General features: G+C 38.0%; 2 protein-coding genes across 2 annotated transcripts; one reads left to right on the top strand and one right to left on the bottom strand.

Moving 5' to 3' along the window:
* Positions 1-16,216: 16,216 nt before the first annotated feature.
* Positions 16,217-17,258, bottom strand: LOC136780800 (putative histone-lysine N-methyltransferase 1). Its single transcript, XM_066739344.1, has 4 exons — positions 17,106-17,258; positions 16,917-17,030; positions 16,788-16,853; positions 16,217-16,660 (listed from the first exon to the last, which is right to left on the bottom strand). Exons 1-4 carry the CDS (start codon positions 17,256-17,258, stop codon positions 16,217-16,219), a joined length of 777 nt encoding a protein of 258 aa, XP_066595441.1.
* A 5,427-nt stretch (positions 17,259-22,685) lies between these two features.
* LOC136780783 (putative nuclease HARBI1) lies at positions 22,686-23,670 on the top strand. The gene is made up of 2 exons (XM_066739331.1): positions 22,686-22,888; positions 22,967-23,670. The coding sequence occupies exons 1-2, from the start codon at positions 22,753-22,755 to the stop codon at positions 23,521-23,523; spliced, it is 693 nt and encodes a 230-aa protein (XP_066595428.1). The 5' UTR covers positions 22,686-22,752; the 3' UTR covers positions 23,524-23,670.
* The last annotated feature ends 210 nt before the right edge of the window (positions 23,671-23,880 follow it).

The raw sequence follows: 23,880 nt of genomic DNA on the forward strand, positions 1-23,880 counted from the left end.
TTCAGATTGACATTTAATTTATTCATTTTTTAATAACCTGAAAAATTAAATATCTTTAATGAGAGATTCCCTATGGCCGAGCTCATTGCAATTGTCTCGAAACTAGCTCAGTAAGCAATCCTATCAAGAGACACGGTAGTGTCTCCACGGTAAGTACATAAACGTAGAAAAAGTCATGCCTATGCCGCCGTCGAGGCACTACTGTATCTTATACAGCAAGATTGGCCGTCTCAATTTTTAAATCGATTTTTCTCCGTAAAAGATACACTGCCATGATTTCAGTAAAGCTTTTCTTGAAATAGTTTGGAATAAGCGTTTATTCGAGCCCAAGAACATCAAAATCGGTTCACGCAATCCAAAGACATCATACTCAGTTAGCTATATATATATCCAAAATAAGATTCTTCTTCATAATCTTCTCCAGTCAAAATGTATGTATGTCTCGGGCTGAAGTTGGTCGCTAAGAAAAATGACGTCATTTTCACAACGCTTTCAACATAATATACTCAACGATCAAACATATGGTTGTAAACTGTCAATTAAAATCGATATAATCGATAATTAATACGGCGACTACATTGAACTGTGTAAATTGTAATATGAGGTTATTTTTGTTTAATGTAGTGAGGTTATTTATCGTGTTGCGATATTGAATCTATTAAATTTCTAAAACCACAAATAAATTCAATTAACAGTGACTGAAGGATTCGCGAATTAGATAAGTATAACATTATATTTTACAATACAGGATGTAGTATATACTTTGTGGTACTTTGTGATATTTCTATTTGCAGATAAATTAAGACAGAACATTTTCATATTCATTGATGGGGATAGAGCTGACTGGACTAAATAAGATTAATATTTACAACTCTGTGCCAATGAGAAGTATACTTTCAACATTAATATGCATCGGTCATTATCAGGAGGATATTAATTGAAAGAAATTGTTAAGGTACTTAATAATCATATGCTAAACTTTCAGGTATTGAAATCATTAATCAAATGCATGTTTTGCCTTTTGTTTTCTTTAAACTGATATTGATTGTAACTATCCGATAGGTTATATCATATATATACGAACAAATATTTCAGATTAAATTATGGCAATGCTTATTTGAAAGATGTGAAACATTCCAAAGAATCTTCATTTATGTAAAATACAAGTTGACCAGTATTTGGATTTGAACAAATTATACGATAGTAGATGTTTACAAAAGAAGCGAAGACAACCAAATATTGCAGAAGTTAGGTCAACAAGCAAAGAAGAAAATGGAGATGGAGCAAAATCAAATAGTGTTAAGTAACTGAGATGTTTCATGTTCCTTTAAATATTTATTTTCTTTGAAGATTAAGATTGTTAAATGATGAATTTGATTTCAGGTTTACTCATAGTGTTATCATTTAGTATTTTACAGTCACAGTGCAAGTGTATTATAGCAAATAGTAATACTTGTGCTTTGACTTAAATACATTTGGTACAATTGAATTAGAAAACCAAGGAAGAAGGTTCGCTCACATACTGACTATTGAAGTTGAATCAAACATTGGACTTTTCACTCCTGCATTCTGGTATTAGAAACAGGCAAGGATGAAAGCTTTAAAAGATTGGCAAAGTAAGAATAAGCCAATATTCAGATAATCGTCATCCATTGCTCAGCCATAATTTAAGGATGAGATTCATTGGATGAAATTCTGTAAAATTGAGTTAACAACTGTTGATAGTTTTCCTCTGTTACCTATATGCTAGTATTCTAGGCCAAAGGCCGTATAGTAGTCATTGGTATGGAAGAAAAAATGCACGTTTATTCTCAATTGAAACTCAGTCCAAAAATTAACGGTTTCCACTCCATTTTGTAGCACCAGAAATCCGACCAGTTTCAACAGTGTATAGAAATTAGCGAAACGAACATTTGAGGACTCTGGCACAGGAAATGTTATAAGGATGACTCGCCAATGTATCTCCTATGTCACCTTTGTCACGAATTAGCAGCATAAATGTGAGAGTAATTGGTGCTAAAAAAGAACGTGGTATGCAAAACGACAATGTCAGCTTTGAATATATGCTTGATTGTAGCTTATTCAAAGCTTTGCGAATTGCTTGTCCAGTCTTGCCCCAGTATCAACTCAAGTAGTTGATGTAACTAGTGAAGTCTCTGGCAAGGTCAGGTGGTGGTAAAAAGTCAAATGTTGATAAACAGAAAATGTAAATTAATTAAAACATACATTTTACTTAATTATTTTTATATGTTGAAAGTGTGTTTATTGATTATGAAAAATTTAATCAAACTTTTATTATAGTGAAACTGAAAACATTAAACAAGTAGCCGGGGCATTAATTATGAAGTTCATTTATGCAGAATGCATTACAAATATCAATAAATTCAATGTGTTGACTGTGATATTTTTTCAATATTAATATTATTTTATTAGTTAAGCGCTGCTGTTTCATAAAATGAGAAGTGCGGAAATTTACTTTAAATTCTGTAGAAAAATTAAAAGAATTATTTAATTTTTTAAATATTATACTCTTACAAAACGTTATGAAATCCCACAAAAAACAGACTTCGCCTGTAAAAAAAGGCGGCAAGTACATAAACCACCTAGCATATATAATATAGTAAAATTATCCAATCAAAAAAAGTAGTGAAATCCAAATATTAGGCATGTGTATTTTTTCACCTTAGCAAAAGTTAAATTTTTGAAAAAAAAAAGGAACAAAAAAGTTACTTGCCGGTCCCGTAATGTCCATGCACAGTGAGAATTAGAATCGTCTGTGGTTCGGCTAACTTCACTCTGTATTTTAACATGAAATTTGCTGTACTACGCTATAGCTGCATCTCACACACGATTCAATTTCCCACTGTGCATGGACATTTCGGGACCGGCAAGTAACTTTTTTGTTCCTTTTTTTTTCAAAAATTGAACTTTTGCTAAGGTGAAAAAATACACTTGCCTAATATTTGGATTTCACTACTTTTTTTGATTGGATAATTTTACTATATTATATATGCTAGGTGGTTTATGTACTTGCCGCCTTTTTTTACAGCTGAAGTCTGTTTTTTGTGGGATGGAATATACCTTCTAAAGATACCACGTTAAAAAAAATATGCCTCCACAACTCTACTTCCATGGTGGTGTGGAAAAGAGTTTATTCTTTAAAGCACTTTTCACAAATACATTGAAAACATCAGGAGCTTAAGGGGAATCTGTATATCGACATTACAGAGCGAAATCTTGTGCCAAACGAAACGACCTCATTTCTTAACCGATGTTAACGTTTATGCACCTTTTTGGACACGCCAAAAGATTATCTAGCGATCTTCGTTGGCCGATTTTTTAAATTTCACTTTTTTTTATTTTTTTTTAGTTTTTCATTTTTGGAAAAATCGGCCAACGAAGATCGCTAGATAATCTTTTGGCGTTTCCAAAAAGGTGAATAAACGTTAAAATCGGTTAAGAAATGAGGCCGTTTCATTTGGCGCAAGATTTCGCTCTGTAATGTCGATATACAGATTCCCCTCAAGGTTTCAATATAAAACATAGTGAAGATGTGTATTTCATTCATTGAGCAAAACAAGTAGTTAAAATAATAAACTTTGATGCCCTCTATCTATGGTTCTATTCGACGAAAATCATATTTTAACTAGCTAGAATTATAGCTAATTAAATGCCCTATAAAAAATATTTTAACTTATTTTCGGTTAAAATAGCGGGATTCAAAATATTAAATTAAATAAGTTAAAATTACAACATTTCTATCCTTCTCTGCTGAATAACTTTTTAACCGATTCCGCTACAAAAAATATTGATGGATAATAGTTGTAGAGAATATTTTTCTGAGTAAAATAAAAAAAAATTTTTATTCTATGACGTATGGGAGTCGAAATATTTTTGGTTACCCCTTTTTCACCCCCTCGCTGTAAGCACACCCCTTATGAGTTCGAATTTTGTAAATTTTCACTCCTCTTAAGATTTACCGCTTTAAAAAAAAATATATAACTAAATTTAAGATTTTTTTACAATTATTTTTATTAATTTGATTGGACTACTCGCAGAAGCTGGTTGAAAAGGATTTTTCCTCGACTCGCCGGCTAAACGAAGGTAAGATTGAGAGCGAGTGAGAGGTCCGAGAAACCTATACCCCTCTCTCTCGCACTCACTGGTTACCGAAGGTGAACGAAGTGAAGCGGTGGAAGCCGAAACACGCACGCATCGAGGTAATAGTGTGTGCCTCACCGATAGACGAGGCTACCTGTGTGGCTGTGAGAAGCTGCTAGTCATGGTGGGGGGTAGTTTCGTAGGCATTCTGGCATCACTGGTTAACCGGCTTGTCGTTACTCACTGTGCAGCTAACGATGATTAATATATATATCAAATAAAAAAATGATAAGTGGTTTGTAACATATATAATAAAAATATATAAATTGAATTTTTTCGAAAATTGTTAGACGCATTATATCGCAACGTCTATGAAAATAATAAGTCACTAACGGTCGACAGTTTATTTTCACAGTAAATAAGACGAGAAACTGAGTTAGTTTGAGGAAGCCTCGAGAAAGAGATAAGTGAGTGAAGACTTAAGGCGCCAAACAAGAAAGACTGTTAGAGGCGCTACTTGCGATACTGTACTGTGCACTAGAGACCCTCCAGGTAGAGTCTGGCGGAATGGCTTCTACATTTTGATTGGTTCCGCCATAGTTAATCACATTTGAAGAGGGAGTATGTACATACATACATGATTAGAGGGAATTTCAAAAATTTTAAGCAAATGAACAAAGAAATTAATGCAATTATCTAAAATTATTTCTGTCTATTATGATAAGTCACTTTTACAAAAACTTATTAATTTAAGAAAATATATAAAATACGACAAATAACATCCAATAACAATTTTAAATATTATTAAAGTATCAATATCACATGCAAATTAAGTTAGTTTCTTAATAATCTTAAGTATAATATCAATTTTAAGAGGTAATAGAATGCATAGCCATACGCTTACTATCATATAATTTCCTTTTTTCTTTGTTTTTATTACAAGAGATCCTTAATCGAAATGTTACAAATCTTTTAAATATTTTAATTGACAGTTCGTGACAATTTAAAATGTGTGATGCATCAATGATAGAAAATTTTTCTAAGAAGAATGATCTAGGATTAACAACCATTTTTAATACATTTTGTATATATTGACGGTAAATAAGTTCCATTTTGTAAAATATTTCAAATGTTGGTACATTAACAAACCACAATGTATTCTTAGCATATCTTCTTAATAATACCAATTTAGAGAAGGAATAACGTTTATATGTTTTACTTCCTACAGAATTTAAACATAAATTGCATGTATTACAATTCTTTATTATACTGCATATTATGTATCCGGCAATATTGTATAAAACATTCATTTCAATATTATTAAGTTCACAAGTACTATGTTGCGCAGTGATAGGAATTTCAGTTCCTACAACTGGTCTTAAATGATCTGATGGTTTCTCTGTTTTTTTACAAAATTGGTCTAAAATATTACACAAATATGATCTATCATCTTCATTATAGTTGCTGCTTTTAACATATTTTCCGTATTGCGACAATGCTATAAGACGTAAACAATTTTTTACTTGAAGCGCAGTTGGAATTTCAAATCGCAATCTAATTACAGAAAATATATTTTCTACGCAATCCTGGGAAAAACGAGCAGTTAAGATAAATGACATATGTCTTTCTTCCAACAAATACTCTGTTAATTGTAATATAGAGGTTGTAGAAATAATTACACCTCGTTGGAAAGGTTTAAAAATTCCTTTAAACCCAACCTTCATATGTGTGAACAAATCTATAACTTCTAAAAGAGTTCTTCTGCTATTTTCATATTTATTAATTTTCATTTTACTTAAAGCTAATGATGGAATTCTTGAACACATTAAGCTAAACCATTTAGCAATAAGATTAACGAACCATGCAGTCGTCTTGTACTCAGGTTTGCGAATCTCATCTGCTACAAATTCGAAAGCTGAGTATACATCAGCACTAAACATATTTGTTGCTTTATTTACACGCATCTTATTATATTGATTAGTGTTTTCAATATCTACCTTCAACAGTTTCGGTGTTATATATAAATCCGATTTTTGTTGTAAATTAATTAATTCTAAGAAATGATCGATTTTTACAATAGTCGTAGGTAAATTGTATTTCTCTTTAAATTGAAGTGGTAATTCAAATTGTTTATTGTTTATTAATGACGATTTAATATTTTTCAAAAGATGAGGTACGTCAGCTATAAAATATAGCCGTCGTTTTGAATCACATGGATGTGGAATGAAGTTAGTAGTAACAGACCATTGGCTAGCATTTACAAAAAAGGATTTCCACATTGTCATATTTGATGGTCCCATATCAGTTGTAATACAATTTACTCTTAGTCCAATCTTTTCAGCTTTCGCTATAATCTGTAACACAATTGACTGCAGAACTAAGCCATTGTATCCATTGCCTGTGAAGAAGTACCCTATAATTTGTTTCCACCTACATGAAGTTCCTCCTAGCATTAATAACAGAACATGCGTTGCAGCTCCTGAGTGATTGGGAAATGTAACGTCCCCATAAAAACATTGCGTCGATGGATCATATTCCCTCTTGTTTGTTATTGACATTTCATCTAAGAATAGACTACACTCCTTATCTATCGAATCTTGAAAATTATTCACCTTCTTTTCTAAAATGGAAAACAATTCATCTGATATTCCTCCTGCAAATTTAAATTTCTCAATGCGTTCCCTTAAAGTTCGCAAAGATGGTGTATCGTTATTCCCGTCAGTGCGAGGGGCCACTCACACTACGGGTTTTCCCATTACCTTCGCCCGTCCTTTTCTATCGGTATCAGGGCGCCAGTTGGTCAGTTGGGTGGCCAACAACCCTACGTTATCAATTGGGTCCTTCGACCCCATTCTCTATGCATCTTATACGGCCCTGCGGCCATGCATATGGACGGTAGCGGTAGCCAGGGTCGCTCAGTATGCTAGGTCGTGGAGAGAGGGGAGGGTTCCTTACGGAAGTCCGAGCCTCGCAAACCTGCCTGCTGAGGGGCATACATTTCTCCCTCACCACCCACACACAGGTGGTGGTGAGGAGTGCGGGAACATGCGGTATCAATTGCCAAAGCATAGCGTTTTGCCAGGAGCGGACCACCACAGAGGCAATGTTCACGGCCCGTCCAGCCATAGCGCAAGCCTATGGGATTACGGAGGGCACCGGGACACATTCCAACGGGCTAACTACGCCCCTGCACAACCCACTATGCATTGGCCGGTATCCAGTCGTGACGTACGTGCAGGCTGGCCTATAGCACACGCCTCACGTACGCGAACCGACCCATGGATGTCTGAGTGCCGCGTCACGCGCTCACCAGCACGCACGGACACATCAGCACAGTCCCATGGTCGCGTTCCGACTGCCTGCTATGGCAGTCTGCGCACGACATTCGCGCAGCCTGCTTGACGCGCGTAACCAGCGTTCAAGCCAGACTCGATGTTCTATTTCCCCTCCTCGTGGGGACTTATAGACACTGTCATTGTTTTAGGACTCCCCGAGGCCGCTTCTCTTTATCTCAGGTTGCCTGGGTTGTTTGGCATGGCCCTGCCTTACTTCTCAGGACAACCTGGACATCGTTTACTGGAGCGCCGGTCTTTTCATCCGGGCCTCTGCCTGTCAACGGGGTCTATCCTTGACGTTAGCTATAATCCACTCGTGAGCCTATCTCACGAGTCGGTAACGTAGGGATTAATAATATCCACTGTTCGGTAGCTTTTATGTTCTTTATTCGGTATCTCGTATACGTAACGGGGAACTTCGTTACATACCCCCCTCCGTAACGGAGGTTTCGACCCGAAACCGAAAGCGCCCGAACACGAGTTCGTTTTTCGCTGCCACGCCCAAGCGTGCAGTGATGCACTTCAGTCTGGGTTTACTCTTGCGGTAGCTCAGGCTTGTATGGCTTGATGTCTGCCGTAGACATTTTGCCAGTGACGTTTCCTGCCAAATCAGACAATTCCACAACTGTCTCCGATAACTTCTTCGCAATCATAAACGGTCCACCGAATGGTTTGTTCAGTGCAGCCGATATGTGTTTTGCGGCATTCGAGAGCTGTCGGTTGCGAACTAAGACTAACTCGCCAACCTCATAGTGCTTTTCACGACGACGTAGATTATACGGTCTTGCCTGTCGTTCGTGCGCTTCTTCGAGAGCATACTTGAAAACTGTTCTAAGTGTTTCCAAGCGTTTCATGCGTGCCAACCACTTTTCTGTCGGTTGCTGCATGATTTCGGTATCGCCTTCTAATTGACGTCGCATCGACCTTGCCGATTCTGGTTCTCTACCCAGATTAGCAAATGCAGGTGTAGCTTGCAGTGAACCATGGTGGGCAGTATTGAATGCAAATCTAAATGCATCCAAATGCTGATCCCACTCTCGATGATCAGAATCGAGAAAGGCCCTTATCATCATCTTCAGGCTTCTATTCACCCTTTCGGTGGGGTTTGCCTGGGGATGATATGGAGGTGTCGTGGTTTGCCTCATACCCGTTAATTGTAATAAAGCAGTTATGTCTTTATTTACAAATTCGGTACCATTGTCGGTAACTAAAACTTTTGGTGTACCCCATCTATGAATCACCAAGTTTTCGATAGCTTCTGCAATCTTTTTGCCGTTAGCGCGTCGAAGTGGAGCTACTTCGATCCATTTTGTGTATAGGTCTTGGATTACCAACACATACGAGAACCCTTGTTTACTTGGCGTCAGTGAGCCCATAATATCTGCCGATATTACAGTCCACGGCTGTTCAACAATTCGACGTCCCATGAAGCCGACGGGAGCTTGTTGTTCTACCTTGCAACGCTGACATTCGTCGCAGTGACTGACGTAAGCCGTTACATCTTTGAACATACCTGGCCAGAAGTAATTTATCGAAAGGCGTCGATATGTACGATCGATACCTTGATGGCCGGCTTGCGGTAACTTATGGCATTCTTCGAGCACTTTCTGCCTGTACTCCCTGGGTATCACCAGTTTCCAAGCATCAAGATCTTCGAGCTCAGCATCTGCCAAATCTGAACGTCGTTGATGATACATCAACTCTCCATCTAATTTCCAATCAAGAAATTTTTCTGGCGTTCTTTCGATATCCTTTACGCGCTTTAAATACCACGCATCCTTGGTATCGGCGTAAGACGGTAGCAAAGCATTTAAACTTTCCGGTGCTCTTGACAAAGCATCAGGAACATGATTTAAAGCTCCTTTACGATGTACGATCGTAAAATCGTATTCCATCAAGGCGAGAGCCCAACGAGCAAGTCTTCCAGATGGATCTTTTAAATTATGCAACCATCGGAGACTGCTGTGGTCGGTAATTACAGTGAAGTGGTAACCCTCAAGGTAACATCGAAACTTCCTTATCGACCACACCACTGCCAAGCATTCCTGCTCGGTAACGGTATATTTTCTTTCGGGATCCGTAAGCGCTCTACTCGCGTAGGCGATTACTCTTTCTTGACCTTCGATAACTTGTGTCAAAACAGCACCTAAGCCAACATTGCTAGCATCGGTCTGTAATGCAAACGGGATCGAAAAATCTGGACAGGCAAGCGTTGGCGCGCTTGTTAAACATCCTTTCAGCGCGTCGAATGCTGACTGCTGATTGGCTGTCCATTCCCATGACTGATTTTTCTTTGTCAATTTCGTTAGCGGTTCAGCAACTGTCGCAAATTCTGGAATGAATCTTCTATACCAAGATGCCATTCCCAAGAATCTACGAATTTGCTTTAAATTCTTCGGTATCGGGAACGTGATTACGGCTTCTGTTTTCGCCGAATCCACGCGAAGACCTTGACTGTCTACGATAAATCCGAGATATTTTACTTCCGTTCTACAGAAGAAACTTTTCTCCTTATTTATCGTTAGCTCAGTTTGCCTTAACTTTTCGATAACTTTATCCAACCATAATAAGTGTTCGTCAAATGTTTTGGTGACAATGATAATGTCATCCAAATAGACGAATACATGTGGATAAAATTCGGGACCCAATAATTTATCCAGAGCACGCTGGAATATTGCGGGAGCATTAGTTAATCCATAAGGCATTCGCTTAAATTGAAACAAGCCTCTGCCTGGAACAATAAAAGCCGTGATACCACGTGACTTTTCTGCTAGCGGTACCTGCCAATACGCTTGACTCAAGTCGAGCGTTGTTAAATAATTGGCCTGTCGTAACTCATCTAGGATCGCAGCCATGTTCGGTAATGGGTACGCATCCTTTTTAGTTACAGCGTTAACGCGCCGGAGATCCACACAAAAGCGGAGCTTGCCATTGGCTTTCTTCGCCATGACTACCGGGCTCGCCCAATCACTTTGCGACGGTTCGATAATGCCATTGGTTAGCATATCGTCAACCTCTTGCCACATAGCTTGGCGGATTTTATCCGTGCACCTATGAGCTCGCTGTCTGATTGGCTCGTGATCTTGCACGTCAATTATGACTGCCGGTAACTTTGAAATTCCAGGTTTTCCAGAAATGGGGGGCAGTTTAATTTCTAGAAACTCTTGTAATTTCTTAGCGTTATCATTATCGGGAACCATTAAGCCGTTATTCACCACTACACAGTTTAGTGATTCGGCATTCGAGAACCAATGTTTATTTTGAGGTTTTTCCTTGTAAGCCCATTCTCCCGTGGAGAAGTCCACGACAACATGAGCATCTTGTAGGAAATCAAGTCCCAAAATAAAATTACTCGACAAGGAAGGCATCCATAGTGTGTCAACTAAGGTTGTCTTCCCCTCAAGAAATATCGGGATCTTGGCGGACTCAATTACTTTACATGTGTAATTGTTGCCAACGGTAACTCTTAAGGGTTCTATCTTATTGGCTTGTATACCAATTGAATTAAACAATTCAATGGCTACTTTGCCTGCAAACGTGCGTGAGGCTCCCGAGTCCACCAGCGCACGCAGCTTTTCCCCTTGTACGGTGATCGTGGTGTAGAATGCTAGTTTCCTAGATCTATCGCCAAACGTCGTAATTACTATATCAGTAATATCACCGACCGGTAACTTATCGACCGATTGATCATCGTTCGAATTTTCGGTAGCAACCACTCGAGCGCTTGTGTCCTCTGAGTGTTTGTTTACATTCTCCGTCTCCAACATAACATGTTGGTCTGAGAAGTCGCGGGAGCGATAATTATGGTTAATATTCACACATTGCTGTACTGAATATTCTTCGACATAATTATCCGGGAATATATTATCTTGGTTTTCACCCAAGATTTTCGGTATCATGTTGTTCCGCTCTTGGAGTGTCGTAACATTCTCGGGAAATTTTACTAACTCCTCTTGGCGTTTTTTGAACAGCATTTAGGGCACTCCGCTGTAGAAACCCCTTTGCTGCCACATCGGTAACAGAACATTGTTCTCTGCTCTTTACACGCACTCCAACCGTGTCCAGCTTTCCCGCAATTAAAGCAGGTAGCGCTCGGGCCCGGTTGTTTACGTTTTGAGCCCTGCCGGCTGTTATTGTTGCCAGCTGCCTTATCTAACGAAGGTTTCGACTTGGAACTGGTTCCTTGTCGGTTCCTTGTTGATTTAAAGGCTTTCAAATGCTCTTCGTTATCATTCGAATCTTCCGTTGTTGATTCGTCGGTATCAGAGCTGGATGTTTTATCCACTTCTAGGGCACGCACACCGTGTCGCCTAGACTCTCGGGATCTTCCATGACTGCCGGTATACGCCAACTCAGGAACTAAACTTTCCTCAGGCGCGGCAGGTGGACGGTATTTTAATGACGGCCTATAAGCGGCTTCGAAATTGAGCGCCAAACGCTCGAATTCTCGATACGTCATATATTTGTGTATAGCAATGCCTCTTCTATACACCGGTAGCATATTCTTGTGCGCGATAGCGATTCGGCTCCAATCCGATCTTTCTCTGCCTATTTTCCGAATATACGACTGTATAGTCTGCAAATAGGCTCGCACAGATTCGTTAGCACCCTGAGTTCTTGTTAGAAGCTCAGTCTCCAGTTCTTCCTCCCATGTTTGTGATCTGAAATAAGACCTTAAGGCGGACTTAATGTCAGACCAGGTTGAGAATTCATTATCCTCAAACCACATCCTCGCCACACCTGTTAGGATGTGGGGAAAGACGTCAACCAGGTCGGAATCTCTTACCCTGAGAAGGTTCAGGACGGCATCGGTTCGAGAAATAAAACTCTCAACCGCCTCCGTTCCATCGCCCGCAAAGGTTAAGTTTGACCTCTGGAGAGATTCGAGAACACGCCAACGGGGCATACAGTCATCCCCTTGGCCGGTAACTTTTCCAGGTTTTCCCTTCAGGACCCTCGTCCTGTAGGCCCCCTGGAATATCTCCGCCGAAGCATCGTCTGATGTCGGTTGAGATTCGAGATCATCGCTCGGCCTTGTCACTGTCAACAAAGGTTGACCCTGATTGGCCGATGCCGGTAGAGCGGCCGCGGTCTTTCGCGGTCGGCCTCTAGCGCGCTTTTCGGTAGCAGAAGCAGCTGCCACTGCTGCTTCATCGGGAACAGTCTTATTTTTCAGCAGCTTGTCAAAAGCCTGCTGGACTTGAGAAATGAAATCTTGGAACGACCCTTCCAGTTTTTCCATTCTCTCGTCTAGACTCGAGATCTTCTTCTCCAGGTTTACCTGGGAAGCATCGGTAGCTGTCGGTTCTGCGAACTCATCAGAGTCGCCCGACCCGGTACTCCTTTTCCGTCCCGTGGACTCAGCCATCTACGTATGGATATAATAGTGCGTGTTGCTTCTTCTGTCTGGTCCAAGGGTTGTCGCTGGAGTGATCCGGCAAAGTTCTGTTTTGCCCCGTTAGCCGTCCGTCGGATAGGTTACCCCCACCCGAGCTTTGGACATGCGCAGACGATCTAAGTGATTCTCGTATTCTCACTTATCGCTTCTGCTCGATAACAATCGCCCTTCGATTAATCGAATTTCGATCTAGGCGCTCGATAGCTCTGCTTCATCTACGGGCCGCTAGATGGCAGCACTAGGATCGAGTTCATCGACCTCCAGTACCATCAATCACGACCGACGGCAGCACTTCGACGAATTATTGATTCGTCTTGCCGTCGATTACCGCTAGATGGCAGTACCGGTAACATTTCTCGACAGAGGGTCCACGTGTGGTCTCTGTCTCACCTCGTCCTGAAAACATTGGCCTTTACTGGCTCAAGCTCATCAATTTCTGTTTTTGTTTTGGATGGATAGGAAAGGAAGGAAAAGGAAGGAAAATAGGATGGAAATTGATGGGAAATTCACCGAGGTGTACGGTAGCGTGCGGGATCGTACGATTTCTCGTACCGGTAACATTCGGTAACTTGCAGGAGGAGTATTTCTAGGGCTCGACTAGCTGTGAAACCCTATCCATACAAACCTCCTTACGAGCCGCTTTCGTCTTTAGCGGCTTCGAAGGTTTTTCCTTCGGTGGGGTTACCACCTGGGGAACTGCCTTCGGAGTCGCCTCGGAAAGCCGTGGTTGGGCGTGTACTTTCCCACGCTCGGATCTGCGTTTTGCCGCTATCACCTTACGTGGTACGTTCGTACCCGCATTCGCCACGTATGGGCCGATTGTCTGCCAATGCGGCCCACATGCAGGGCAGGTGCGCAACGTTTTCCCGGTGCGCCCACACCCCTTACAGAAAGCATCTGTAATTGGCGTAGGACACTCGGAAAACCGATGGCCCTTACCCTTGCAATTCCAGCATACACGTATGCCGAAATTGCCGGTAGCGCGCGTGGCCACAGGATCGGAAGGCTTCGCCTTCTTCACCGGTGGTGCCGGAGTCACCTTAGGCGGCAACGGTTGCTTAACTCCTTTCGGAGGCTTGACGGACGCCATAGCTGCGTATGACGGCCGCTTCGTCTCCGGAGCAGCTACCGCTGTCTCCCGCTGGACCTCCCTGACCCGCTTGCGCTCCTTTCGGGAGAGCTTACGGACAGGGGTGCTCAGCACAGGTGCCTCGGCCACCTCGACCGCTGCCACGACTTCGTGGTAGAGGTCCAGGTCCGCTCGGAAGAGAGCAGCCAGCAACTCCACTAGACTACGTCTAGGAAGACCCCGATTGCTCCCCTCCATAGGCGTCGGGGTTACCGAACGCATCCTGCAGTGTCGCTGCATTAATTCGCTGAGTACCTGCGTACCCAGCTCCTCATGCCCAGACTCTACAGGGTGTTTCGTCAACCCCTCGGTAACAGGTGGGCTACCGCCCACCTCGGTAACAGCAACGCAGGTTGCCGCCGAAACGTCAACCTGCGCCACGGGAACAGGTGCGGGATCGGATGCGGGACCCTCTACAGGGCCCGCAGGAGATGGGGATGCCAGAAGGGCATCCTCATCAAAGGAGTCCTGTGCCATAGGCACAGGAGCGACGGGAGCGTCGGCGGTTCCGCCGGCAGTCGTGGTCGAGGGCGAGGCGTTCAAGGAAGCCATTTGTAGGCAGAGAGAGAGAGAGCGAGGGAGGCTGAGAGAGACGGAAAGAACTATAGTTCTATAGGGATCCAGGGTAGGATGAGATGTGAGGCGACTTGCCGGCTCGCGGAGCGTTAGCGAGGCGTTATCATCTGTTGCCAAATTTCCGATTCTGCGCTTAATTCGGTAATTATGTTTGGCAACATCTCGATAGCTAGCTAATTGAACTGCTCTGACAGTTAGCCGGTCGGGCTCCGCCAGGCAGCATGGCTCAGCTCAGCCGGTCGACTTGTTTACAAACAAGCGCTCAGCTGTCACTTGCCCAGTCAAGTAGCCTTTTCGGTAGCGTTAGATTTTAACACGGGCGAATATAATATTAAATTATATTTGCGCCCGTGGTTCTCATCCAATTTCCCGTTAGCTTAGCATGGGTTGCTCGAATTCTACGTGAACACGTCAATTCGATCAGGCTATCAATTCTTAACAGAATTTGATCCCTTTTACAACCAGATGATCTTTTCATGCTTTTTCAGCGTTTCCGAGCCTCCAGAAAATAGTGGGCCACCTATTCCCTGAAAACTCCAACACTTCCGGTAACTTCTCGGACTTGTGGATTATTCGTTCGCCGAATAATTAATCTATTATAAGAAACCACGTTGGGCGCCATTTGTATCGTTATTCCCGTCAGTGCGAGGGGCCACTCACACTACGGGTTTTCCCATTACCTTCGCCCGTCCTTTTCTATCGGTATCAGGGCGCCAGTTGGTCAGTTGGGTGGCCAACAACCCTACGTTATCAATTGGGTCCTTCGACCCCATTCTCTATGCATCTTATACGGCCCTGCGGCCATGCATATGGACGGTAGCGGTAGCCAGGGTCGCTCAGTATGCTAGGTCGTGGAGAGAGGGGAGGGTTCCTTACGGAAGTCCGAGCCTCGCAAACCTGCCTGCTGAGGGGCATACATTTCTCCCTCACCACCCACACACAGGTGGTGGTGAGGAGTGCGGGAACATGCGGTATCAATTGCCAAAGCATAGCGTTTTGCCAGGAGCGGACCACCACGGAGGCAATGTTCACGGCCCGTCCAGCCATAGCGCAAGCCTATGGGATTACGGAGGGCACCGGGACACATTCCAACGGGCTAACTACGCCCCTGCACAACCCACTATGCATTGGCCGGTATCCAGTCGTGACGTACGTGCAGGCTGGCCTATAGCACACGCCTCACGTACGCGAACCGACCCATGGATGTCTGAGTGCCGCGTCACGCGCTCACCAGCACGCACGGACACATCAGCACAGTCCCATGGTCGCGTTCCGACTGCCTGCTATGGCAGTCTGCGCACGACATTCGCGCAGCCTGCTTGACGCGCGTAACCAGCGTTCAAGCCAGACTCGATGTTCTATTTCCCCTCCTCGTGGGGACTTATAGACACTGTCATTGTTTTAGGACTCCCCGAGGCCGCTTCTCCTTATCTCAGGTTGCCTGGGTTGTTTGGCATGGCCCTGCCTTACTTCTCAGGACAACCTGGACATCGTTTACTGGAGCGCCGGTCTTTTCATCCGGGCCTCTGCCTGTCAACGGGGTCTATCCTTGACGTTAGCTATAATCCACTCGTGAGCCTATCTCACGAGTCGGTAACGTAGGGATTAATAATATCCACTGTTCGGTAGCTTTTATGTTCTTTATTCGGTATTTCGTATACGTAACGGGGAACTTCGTTACAATGGATATGGCAATTTTTTCTTCAAAAGTTCTTCATATCCACTTGTACCACAACTAAATTTTAATTGTAATGCATCTCGAATGGTTTCATTTGACCACTTTTTTATTTTTTTCTGTGGATATTTTTTTGCAACCAAATATTTTATTTGATCCTCATTAAATATATTATGTAAAGCATCCTTATATTCGTTTTTACACTGACATTTTCTTTGCTTCAAATCTCTTAGTATTTTCCTATAGTTTTTAATTATATTATGTTGTTTTAGTATTTTAGATTTCATATCATGAATGCCTTTAATACTTGATTTATAACAGTTGGTTTTTTGTTCTTGCACCTCATTTATTTCTTCTTCGCAATTTTGACATTCATGATCATAATTAATGATATTAGCCAATATTCCATCTCTAGTGCACTCATTAGCTTCTTCTAATAACGCTTCCTTGAATGTTAGTCAACATAATATTAATAAAAAGGTAGATAGATATACATATATGAAAATAATGTAATTGGTGAACCTAAAAATATTAATTTATAAAAATATAAATGACTAAAATAAATGAAAATACCTGGCTACTATTTAATTCGTTATTATCGTGGCTAGTTATTTTCTCTATTACTTCAACATTCATATTCTGAAAGTGTAAAACATAAATTAAAAAGTTACTATTGTTACTGTAATTGATAAGGATGATTACCTTATCATAATATATTTTTCTGTTATATGGAAAAACAGTCGGTTCTGCCGTTGATTTTAGAACTCTTTTTCCGTCCACACGTGTTTTCTCCCACATACTTTCATCAAAATGCACCTTAATTATCAGGATTAATTAAAATATATAAAAATAATTTGGTTATAAGTGATTATAATATTTTAATTGGTTTACTTCACAAATGTATGTGCGTTCTTTTGGAGTCCAATTTTTCCGATTTATATTTTTAATCCATTGTTCTCGTCTGCATAGATCTCGAGGTATTACTTTCATTATGAATCCTTTTCTTGTAGAATTTGAGCAGCCAGGGACACAACAACCGGTCATTTTTTTAATAAATGAGATCAATAAAATAAATAGAGGCTAATCCTAATCAAGTCTCTAACAATCTCTACATGGTCATAGCCATAGTTTGTCAAGATGTTGATCGACGGGTTAATGCTGAATTATATTCTAGATGGCGCAACAATTTGTGATGAAACATGGCGAATTCCGCCAGACTCTGCCTGGAGGGTCTCTACTGTGCACTAGAGACCCTCCAGGCAGAGTCTGGCGGAATTCGCCATGTTTCATCACAAATTGTTGCGCCATCTAGAATATAATTCAGCATTAACCCGTCGATCAACATCTTGACAAACTATGGCTATGACCATGTAGAGATTGTTAGAGACTTGATTAGGATTAGCCTCTATTTATTTTATTGATCTCATTTATTAAAAAAATGACCGGTTGTTGTGTCCCTGGCTGCTCAAATTCTACAAGAAAAGGATTCATAATGAAAGTAATACCTCGAGATCTATGCAGACGAGAACAATGGATTAAAAATATAAATCGGAAAAATTGGACTCCAAAAGAACGCACATACATTTGTGAAGTAAACCAATTAAAATATTATAATCACTTATAACCAAATTATTTTTATATATTTTAATTAATCCTGATAATTAAGGTGCATTTTGATGAAAGTATGTGGGAGAAAACACGTGTGGACGGAAAAAGAGTTCTAAAATCAACGGCAGAACCGACTGTTTTTCCATATAACAGAAAAATATATTATGATAAGGTAATCATCCTTATCAATTACAGTAACAATAGTAACTTTTTAATTTATGTTTTACACTTTCAGAATATGAATGTTGAAGTAATAGAGAAAATAACTAGCCACGATAATAACGAATTAAATAGTAGCCAGGTATTTTCATTTATTTTAGTCATTTATATTTTTATAAATTAATATTTTTAGGTTCACCAATTACATTATTTTCATATATGTATACCTATCTACCTTTTTATTAATATTATGTTGACTAACATTCAAGGAAGCGTTATTAGAAGAAGCTAATGAGTGCACTAGAGATGGAATATTGGCTAATATCATTAATTATGATCATGAATGTCAAAATTGCGAAGAAGAAATAAATGAGGTGCAAGAACAAAAAACCAACTGTTATAAATCAAGTATTAAAGGCATTCATGATATGAAATCTAAAATACTAAAACAACATAATATAATTAAAAACTATAGGAAAATACTAAGAGATTTGAAGCAAAGAAAATGTCAGTGTAAAAACGAATATAAGGATGCTTTACATAATATATTTAATGAGGATCAAATAAAATATTTGGTTGCAAAAAAATATCCACAGAAAAAAATAAAAAAGTGGTCAAATGAAACCATTCGAGATGCATTACAATTAAAATTTAGTTGTGGTACAAGTGGATATGAAGAACTTTTGAAGAAAAAATTGCCATATCCATCTTTGCGAACTTTAAGGGAACGCATTGAGAAATTTAAATTTGCAGGAGGAATATCAGATGAATTGTTTTCCATTTTAGAAAAGAAGGTGAATAATTTTCAAGATTCGATAGATAAGGAGTGTAGTCTATTCTTAGATGAAATGTCAATAACAAACAAGAGGGAATATGATCCATCGACGCAATGTTTTTATGGGGACGTTACATTTCCCAATCACTCAGGAGCTGCAACGCATGTTCTGTTATTAATGCTAGGAGGAACTTCATGTAGGTGGAAACAAATTATAGGGTACTTCTTCACAGGCAATGGATACAATGGCTTAGTTCTGCAGTCAATTGTGTTACAGATTATAGCGAAAGCTGAAAAGATTGGACTAAGAGTAAATTGTATTACAACTGATATGGGACCATCAAATATGACAATGTGGAAATCCTTTTTTGTAAATGCTAGCCAATGGTCTGTTACTACTAACTTCATTCCACATCCATGTGATTCAAAACGACGGCTATATTTTATAGCTGACGTACCTCATCTTTTGAAAAATATTAAATCGTCATTAATAAACAATAAACAATTTGAATTACCACTTCAATTTAAAGAGAAATACAATTTACCTACGACTATTGTAAAAATCGATCATTTCTTAGAATTAATTAATTTACAACAAAAATCGGATTTATATATAACACCGAAACTGTTGAAGGTAGATATTGAAAACACTAATCAATATAATAAGATGCGTGTAAATAAAGCAACAAATATGTTTAGTGCTGATGTATACTCAGCTTTCGAATTTGTAGCAGATGAGATTCGCAAACCTGAGTACAAGACGACTGCATGGTTCGTTAATCTTATTGCTAAATGGTTTAGCTTAATGTGTTCAAGAATTCCATCATTAGCTTTAAGTAAAATGAAAATTAATAAATATGAAAATAGCAGAAGAACTCTTTTAGAAGTTATAGATTTGTTCACACATATGAAGGTTGGGTTTAAAGGAATTTTTAAACCTTTCCAACGAGGTGTAATTATTTCTACAACCTCTATATTACAATTAACAGAGTATTTGTTGGAAGAAAGAAATATGTCATTTATCTTAACTGCTCGTTTTTCCCAGGATTGCGTAGAAAATATATTTTCTGTAATTAGATTGCGATTTGAAATTCCAACTGCGCTTCAAGTAAAAAATTGTTTACGTCTTATAGCATTGTCGCAATACGGAAAATATGTTAAAAGCAGCAACTATAATGAAGATGATAGATCATATTTGTGTAATATTTTAGACCAATTTTGTAAAAAAACAGAGAAACCATCAGATCATTTAAGACCAGTTGTAGGAACTGAAATTCCTATCACTGCGCAACATAGTACTTGTGAACTTAATAATATTGAAATGAATGTTTTATACAATATTGCCGGATACATAATATGCAGTATAATAAAGAATTGTAATACATGCAATTTATGTTTAAATTCTGTAGGAAGTAAAACATATAAACGTTATTCCTTCTCTAAATTGGTATTATTAAGAAGATATGCTAAGAATACATTGTGGTTTGTTAATGTACCAACATTTGAAATATTTTACAAAATGGAACTTATTTACCGTCAATATATACAAAATGTATTAAAAATGGTTGTTAATCCTAGATCATTCTTCTTAGAAAAATTTTCTATCATTGATGCATCACACATTTTAAATTGTCACGAACTGTCAATTAAAATATTTAAAAGATTTGTAACATTTCGATTAAGGATCTCTTGTAATAAAAACAAAGAAAAAAGGAAATTATATGATAGTAAGCGTATGGCTATGCATTCTATTACCTCTTAAAATTGATATTATACTTAAGATTATTAAGAAACTAACTTAATTTGCATGTGATATTGATACTTTAATAATATTTAAAATTGTTATTGGATGTTATTTGTCGTATTTTATATATTTTCTTAAATTAATAAGTTTTTGTAAAAGTGACTTATCATAATAGACAGAAATAATTTTAGATAATTGCATTAATTTCTTTGTTCATTTGCTTAAAATTTTTGAAATTCCCTCTAATCATGTATGTATGTACATACTCCCTCTTCAAATGTGATTAACTATGGCAGAACCAATCAAAATGTAGAAGCCATTCCGCCAGACTCTGCCTGGAGGGTCTCTACTGTGCAGTGTGCACCAAGGTTGCCAAGTCCGCCATCTTGAATAGTACTACGCTCTATAGTAAGTGAATTTTGATATAAGGAATGCAGACTGCACAAAGTATACTGCCAGCGGAAATACGTCAGTAGCCATCTTAAATGCAGAACGTAATATATCAAAAATTATATATATTATATTCACAGCCTGTCACCGTGAACGGCGTGAACGAAGACAAATGTTAGTATACGGAAAAATAAAGTGTAATAAAGAAATAAGGAGTAGTGACTAGTGACAGCTTTGATCTATCTGACAGTTGATGTACTTATGGTATAAGTGAATAAATAAAATAAAAATGCTTTTCCTAAATTGATTTTTAATTTTGATAAAATGGTCAAATGTAGCCATTAATTAATTAGATTTGGTAATAAATACAAAAAATGCGTTTTATTATAACAAATGAGTTGAGGTAAAATAAACTCAATGTTTTTATATTAATTTGTTAACAAATGCATTTTTTTATTTATTATTGAGTCCAATAAGGCCCGGTGTCACAAGCCTTGATTAACTTAAGTTGTTGATTAAGAAGTGCTGACAATCGCTACAAAATTAAAATAAGATACACCGAGACATCAGTTTAAGTTGTCGGTACTGAGGTGTGAATTGTTAGAGAGTGGTTGGAACGAAGGAATACTGTGGAATATTGGAACAGTTAGGAGAAGGAAAAAGTAAATTGCAACAATTTAAATATAAATTTAATATTGAATTGCATGATATAAAGGTAAGCTTAGTTGTAAATATAAATTGAATTTTTAAATAATAAACATTATATATATTTGCATTAAATTTATTTTTATCAAGAGTATTGAATTTTTACAAATTTTTATATTTTATAATATAAATGATAACTTAAAGAACATAGATAAACAAGAAAAAATTTGTGGAGTATATTTACAAGTAAATTTGAAGAAACATTTCGCACAATTATAATGTCAATTAAATACATGATATATATTTATTTGGCTACACAGTGTATTTTATGACGAAGTTTTTTTTGAAAAATATGATTCTCCACGACAAATTAATTTTTGTATATGACATTTAACAAGCAGAAGAAACATTAAGTAGTAATTTTGATATTGCTTCTTTTTATTGATACTTATTAATTTTGAAGATTATCATGAACAACTGTCTGACAGAGTTTATTTTGGAATGGATGGAAGATGAAGAAGAGGAAGATGAACAAGTGAACTTATATATTCAAGCTCAAAAAGAAGAAACACGAACTTTTAGACAACAAAAGAATTGGTTTGATATATTAAATAATGATGATTTTAGAGAAAGATTTCGTCTTACCAAAAATGAATTTATAATGGTTCTAAGAAAAATATATGGAGGTTTAATATACCAAAATGGAACAAGGTTAGTTTAATCCAATATTTTTGTTTTTAATTATACTATTATAGCTAGACTTTCAAAGTAAAACTTGTATGATGTAAAGGATGACAGATAATAATGTCATTAATTCATTGTGTAAATTAGTTTAAAGTTTACTTGAAATTTACCCTGAATAAATTTTCAAATATCTTATAGTTCATTCTGGAATAAAATATATTTTCTTTAATTTAATTTATTGTACTAATGCAATAGTCTATAATAAAATTATCTATAGCCAACAACCTCAATTTGAAAGATGTTTACTAAAATGTTCTTCTTACAAAATAAAGCTACACATAATTTTTTAAAGCAAGATTATTTATACCCTATTTTATTGCAGATCAACTAATATATTACCCATTAATCAATTACTTGCCTGCTTACGCTTTTATGCTACTGGATGTTATATGGTAACTTGTGCAGATTTTTGCGGCTTCAGTAAAAAATCTGCTCAGAGAATAATACACAGAGTTTCTCCACTTATTGCAAATATGCATTCTGAATTTATAAAATTCCCCGTAAATAATGATGAAATTTTGGGGATGCAGCAAGGAAATTTCCAAAAATCAGGATTTATAAGGGTTATAGGCGCTATTGATTGTACACATGTAAAAATTGAATCATATGGTAAGATGCATTTGTCAAATATTTTGTTCCAAAAAAAAAGTTGAGATTTTCTATCATTAACCAATGTTAATGAAACAGGTGGGGATGATTCTGAACTGTACCGAAACAGGAAAAGTATTTTTTCAATAAATGTACAGGTCATTGCAAACTCTAAATTAGAAATAATAGATTTTGTAGCACGTTGGCCTGGATCAGCACACGATTCGACTATATTTAATCACTCTACAATAAAAGCGCGATTTGAAGCTGGACAATTTGGGAACGCTCTATTGCTAGGAGATGCTGGTTACCCAAACTTACCGTACTTGATGACACCTTTGCAAAATCCTGTAACGCATGCTGAAAATTTATACAATGAATCACAAATTAGAACTCGTTCTATGGTAGAGCGTTGTTTTGGAACTTGGAAAAGAAGTTTTCCTGTTTTATCTATCGGAACACGTTTTAAAACAGTGCAAAGAACTCTTGCAGTTATAGGAGCTACAGCTGTTTTACATAATATATTAAGACATACATTAGATGTTGAAGATTTTGATCCTAATTTATATAATGCCATAATACAAGAACAAGGAAATGAATTTCTGCATAACGATGAAAGAAGATATTTAATAGATCACTATTTTCAAAATATTTAATGTTTTGCTTTAAGGAAATCCGAGGAGTTTGCTTTTAGACGTTAGTAAATAATATAATAACTGTAAAGTTAAATGGATATATAAATATAAAAAATATTGTAATTAGATAAATACGTCGCCTTAAAATTTTAGAACTGAACTGTTATGGTAAAGCTAAGGATAAACAATACGTTTTTAACGTATGATGTAAGAATTAAATTCATTTTATTAAACTTTTTAATTAAAACAAAAATATATTTCTTTTATTTCTCTATGATCTTAAACATAGCTAAATAATATTTTGTAATTAACACATTGGTACTATAAACTGGTTACAATACATATGTAAATCATATATCACATTGCACATATCACATT

This window comes from Prorops nasuta, unplaced genomic scaffold (genome assembly GCF_024137725.1).
Source record: "Prorops nasuta isolate Cenicafe-Biocafe unplaced genomic scaffold, Cenicafe_Pnas_1.2 PNAS00020, whole genome shotgun sequence".
In the NCBI taxonomy this organism is placed as follows: Eukaryota; Metazoa; Arthropoda; class Insecta; order Hymenoptera; family Bethylidae; genus Prorops; species Prorops nasuta.

Excerpts from the sequence above, each read along its gene's own strand:
- LOC136780800 (XM_066739344.1), bottom strand. The coding sequence starts at position 17,258 with ATGACCGGTTGTTGTGTCCCTGGCTGCTCAAATTCTACAAGAAAAGGA. Across the intron at positions 16,854-16,916 it reads GAAAAATATATTATGATAAG|AATATGAATGTTGAAGTAAT; the intron begins GTAATCATCCTT and ends TTACACTTTCAG. Across the intron at positions 16,661-16,787 it reads ACGAATTAAATAGTAGCCAG|GAAGCGTTATTAGAAGAAGC; the intron begins GTATTTTCATTT and ends CTAACATTCAAG.
- LOC136780783 (XM_066739331.1), top strand. The coding sequence starts at position 22,753 with ATGCATTCTGAATTTATAAAATTCCCCGTAAATAATGATGAAATTTTG. Across the intron at positions 22,889-22,966 it reads TGTAAAAATTGAATCATATG|GTGGGGATGATTCTGAACTG; the intron begins GTAAGATGCATT and ends TTAATGAAACAG.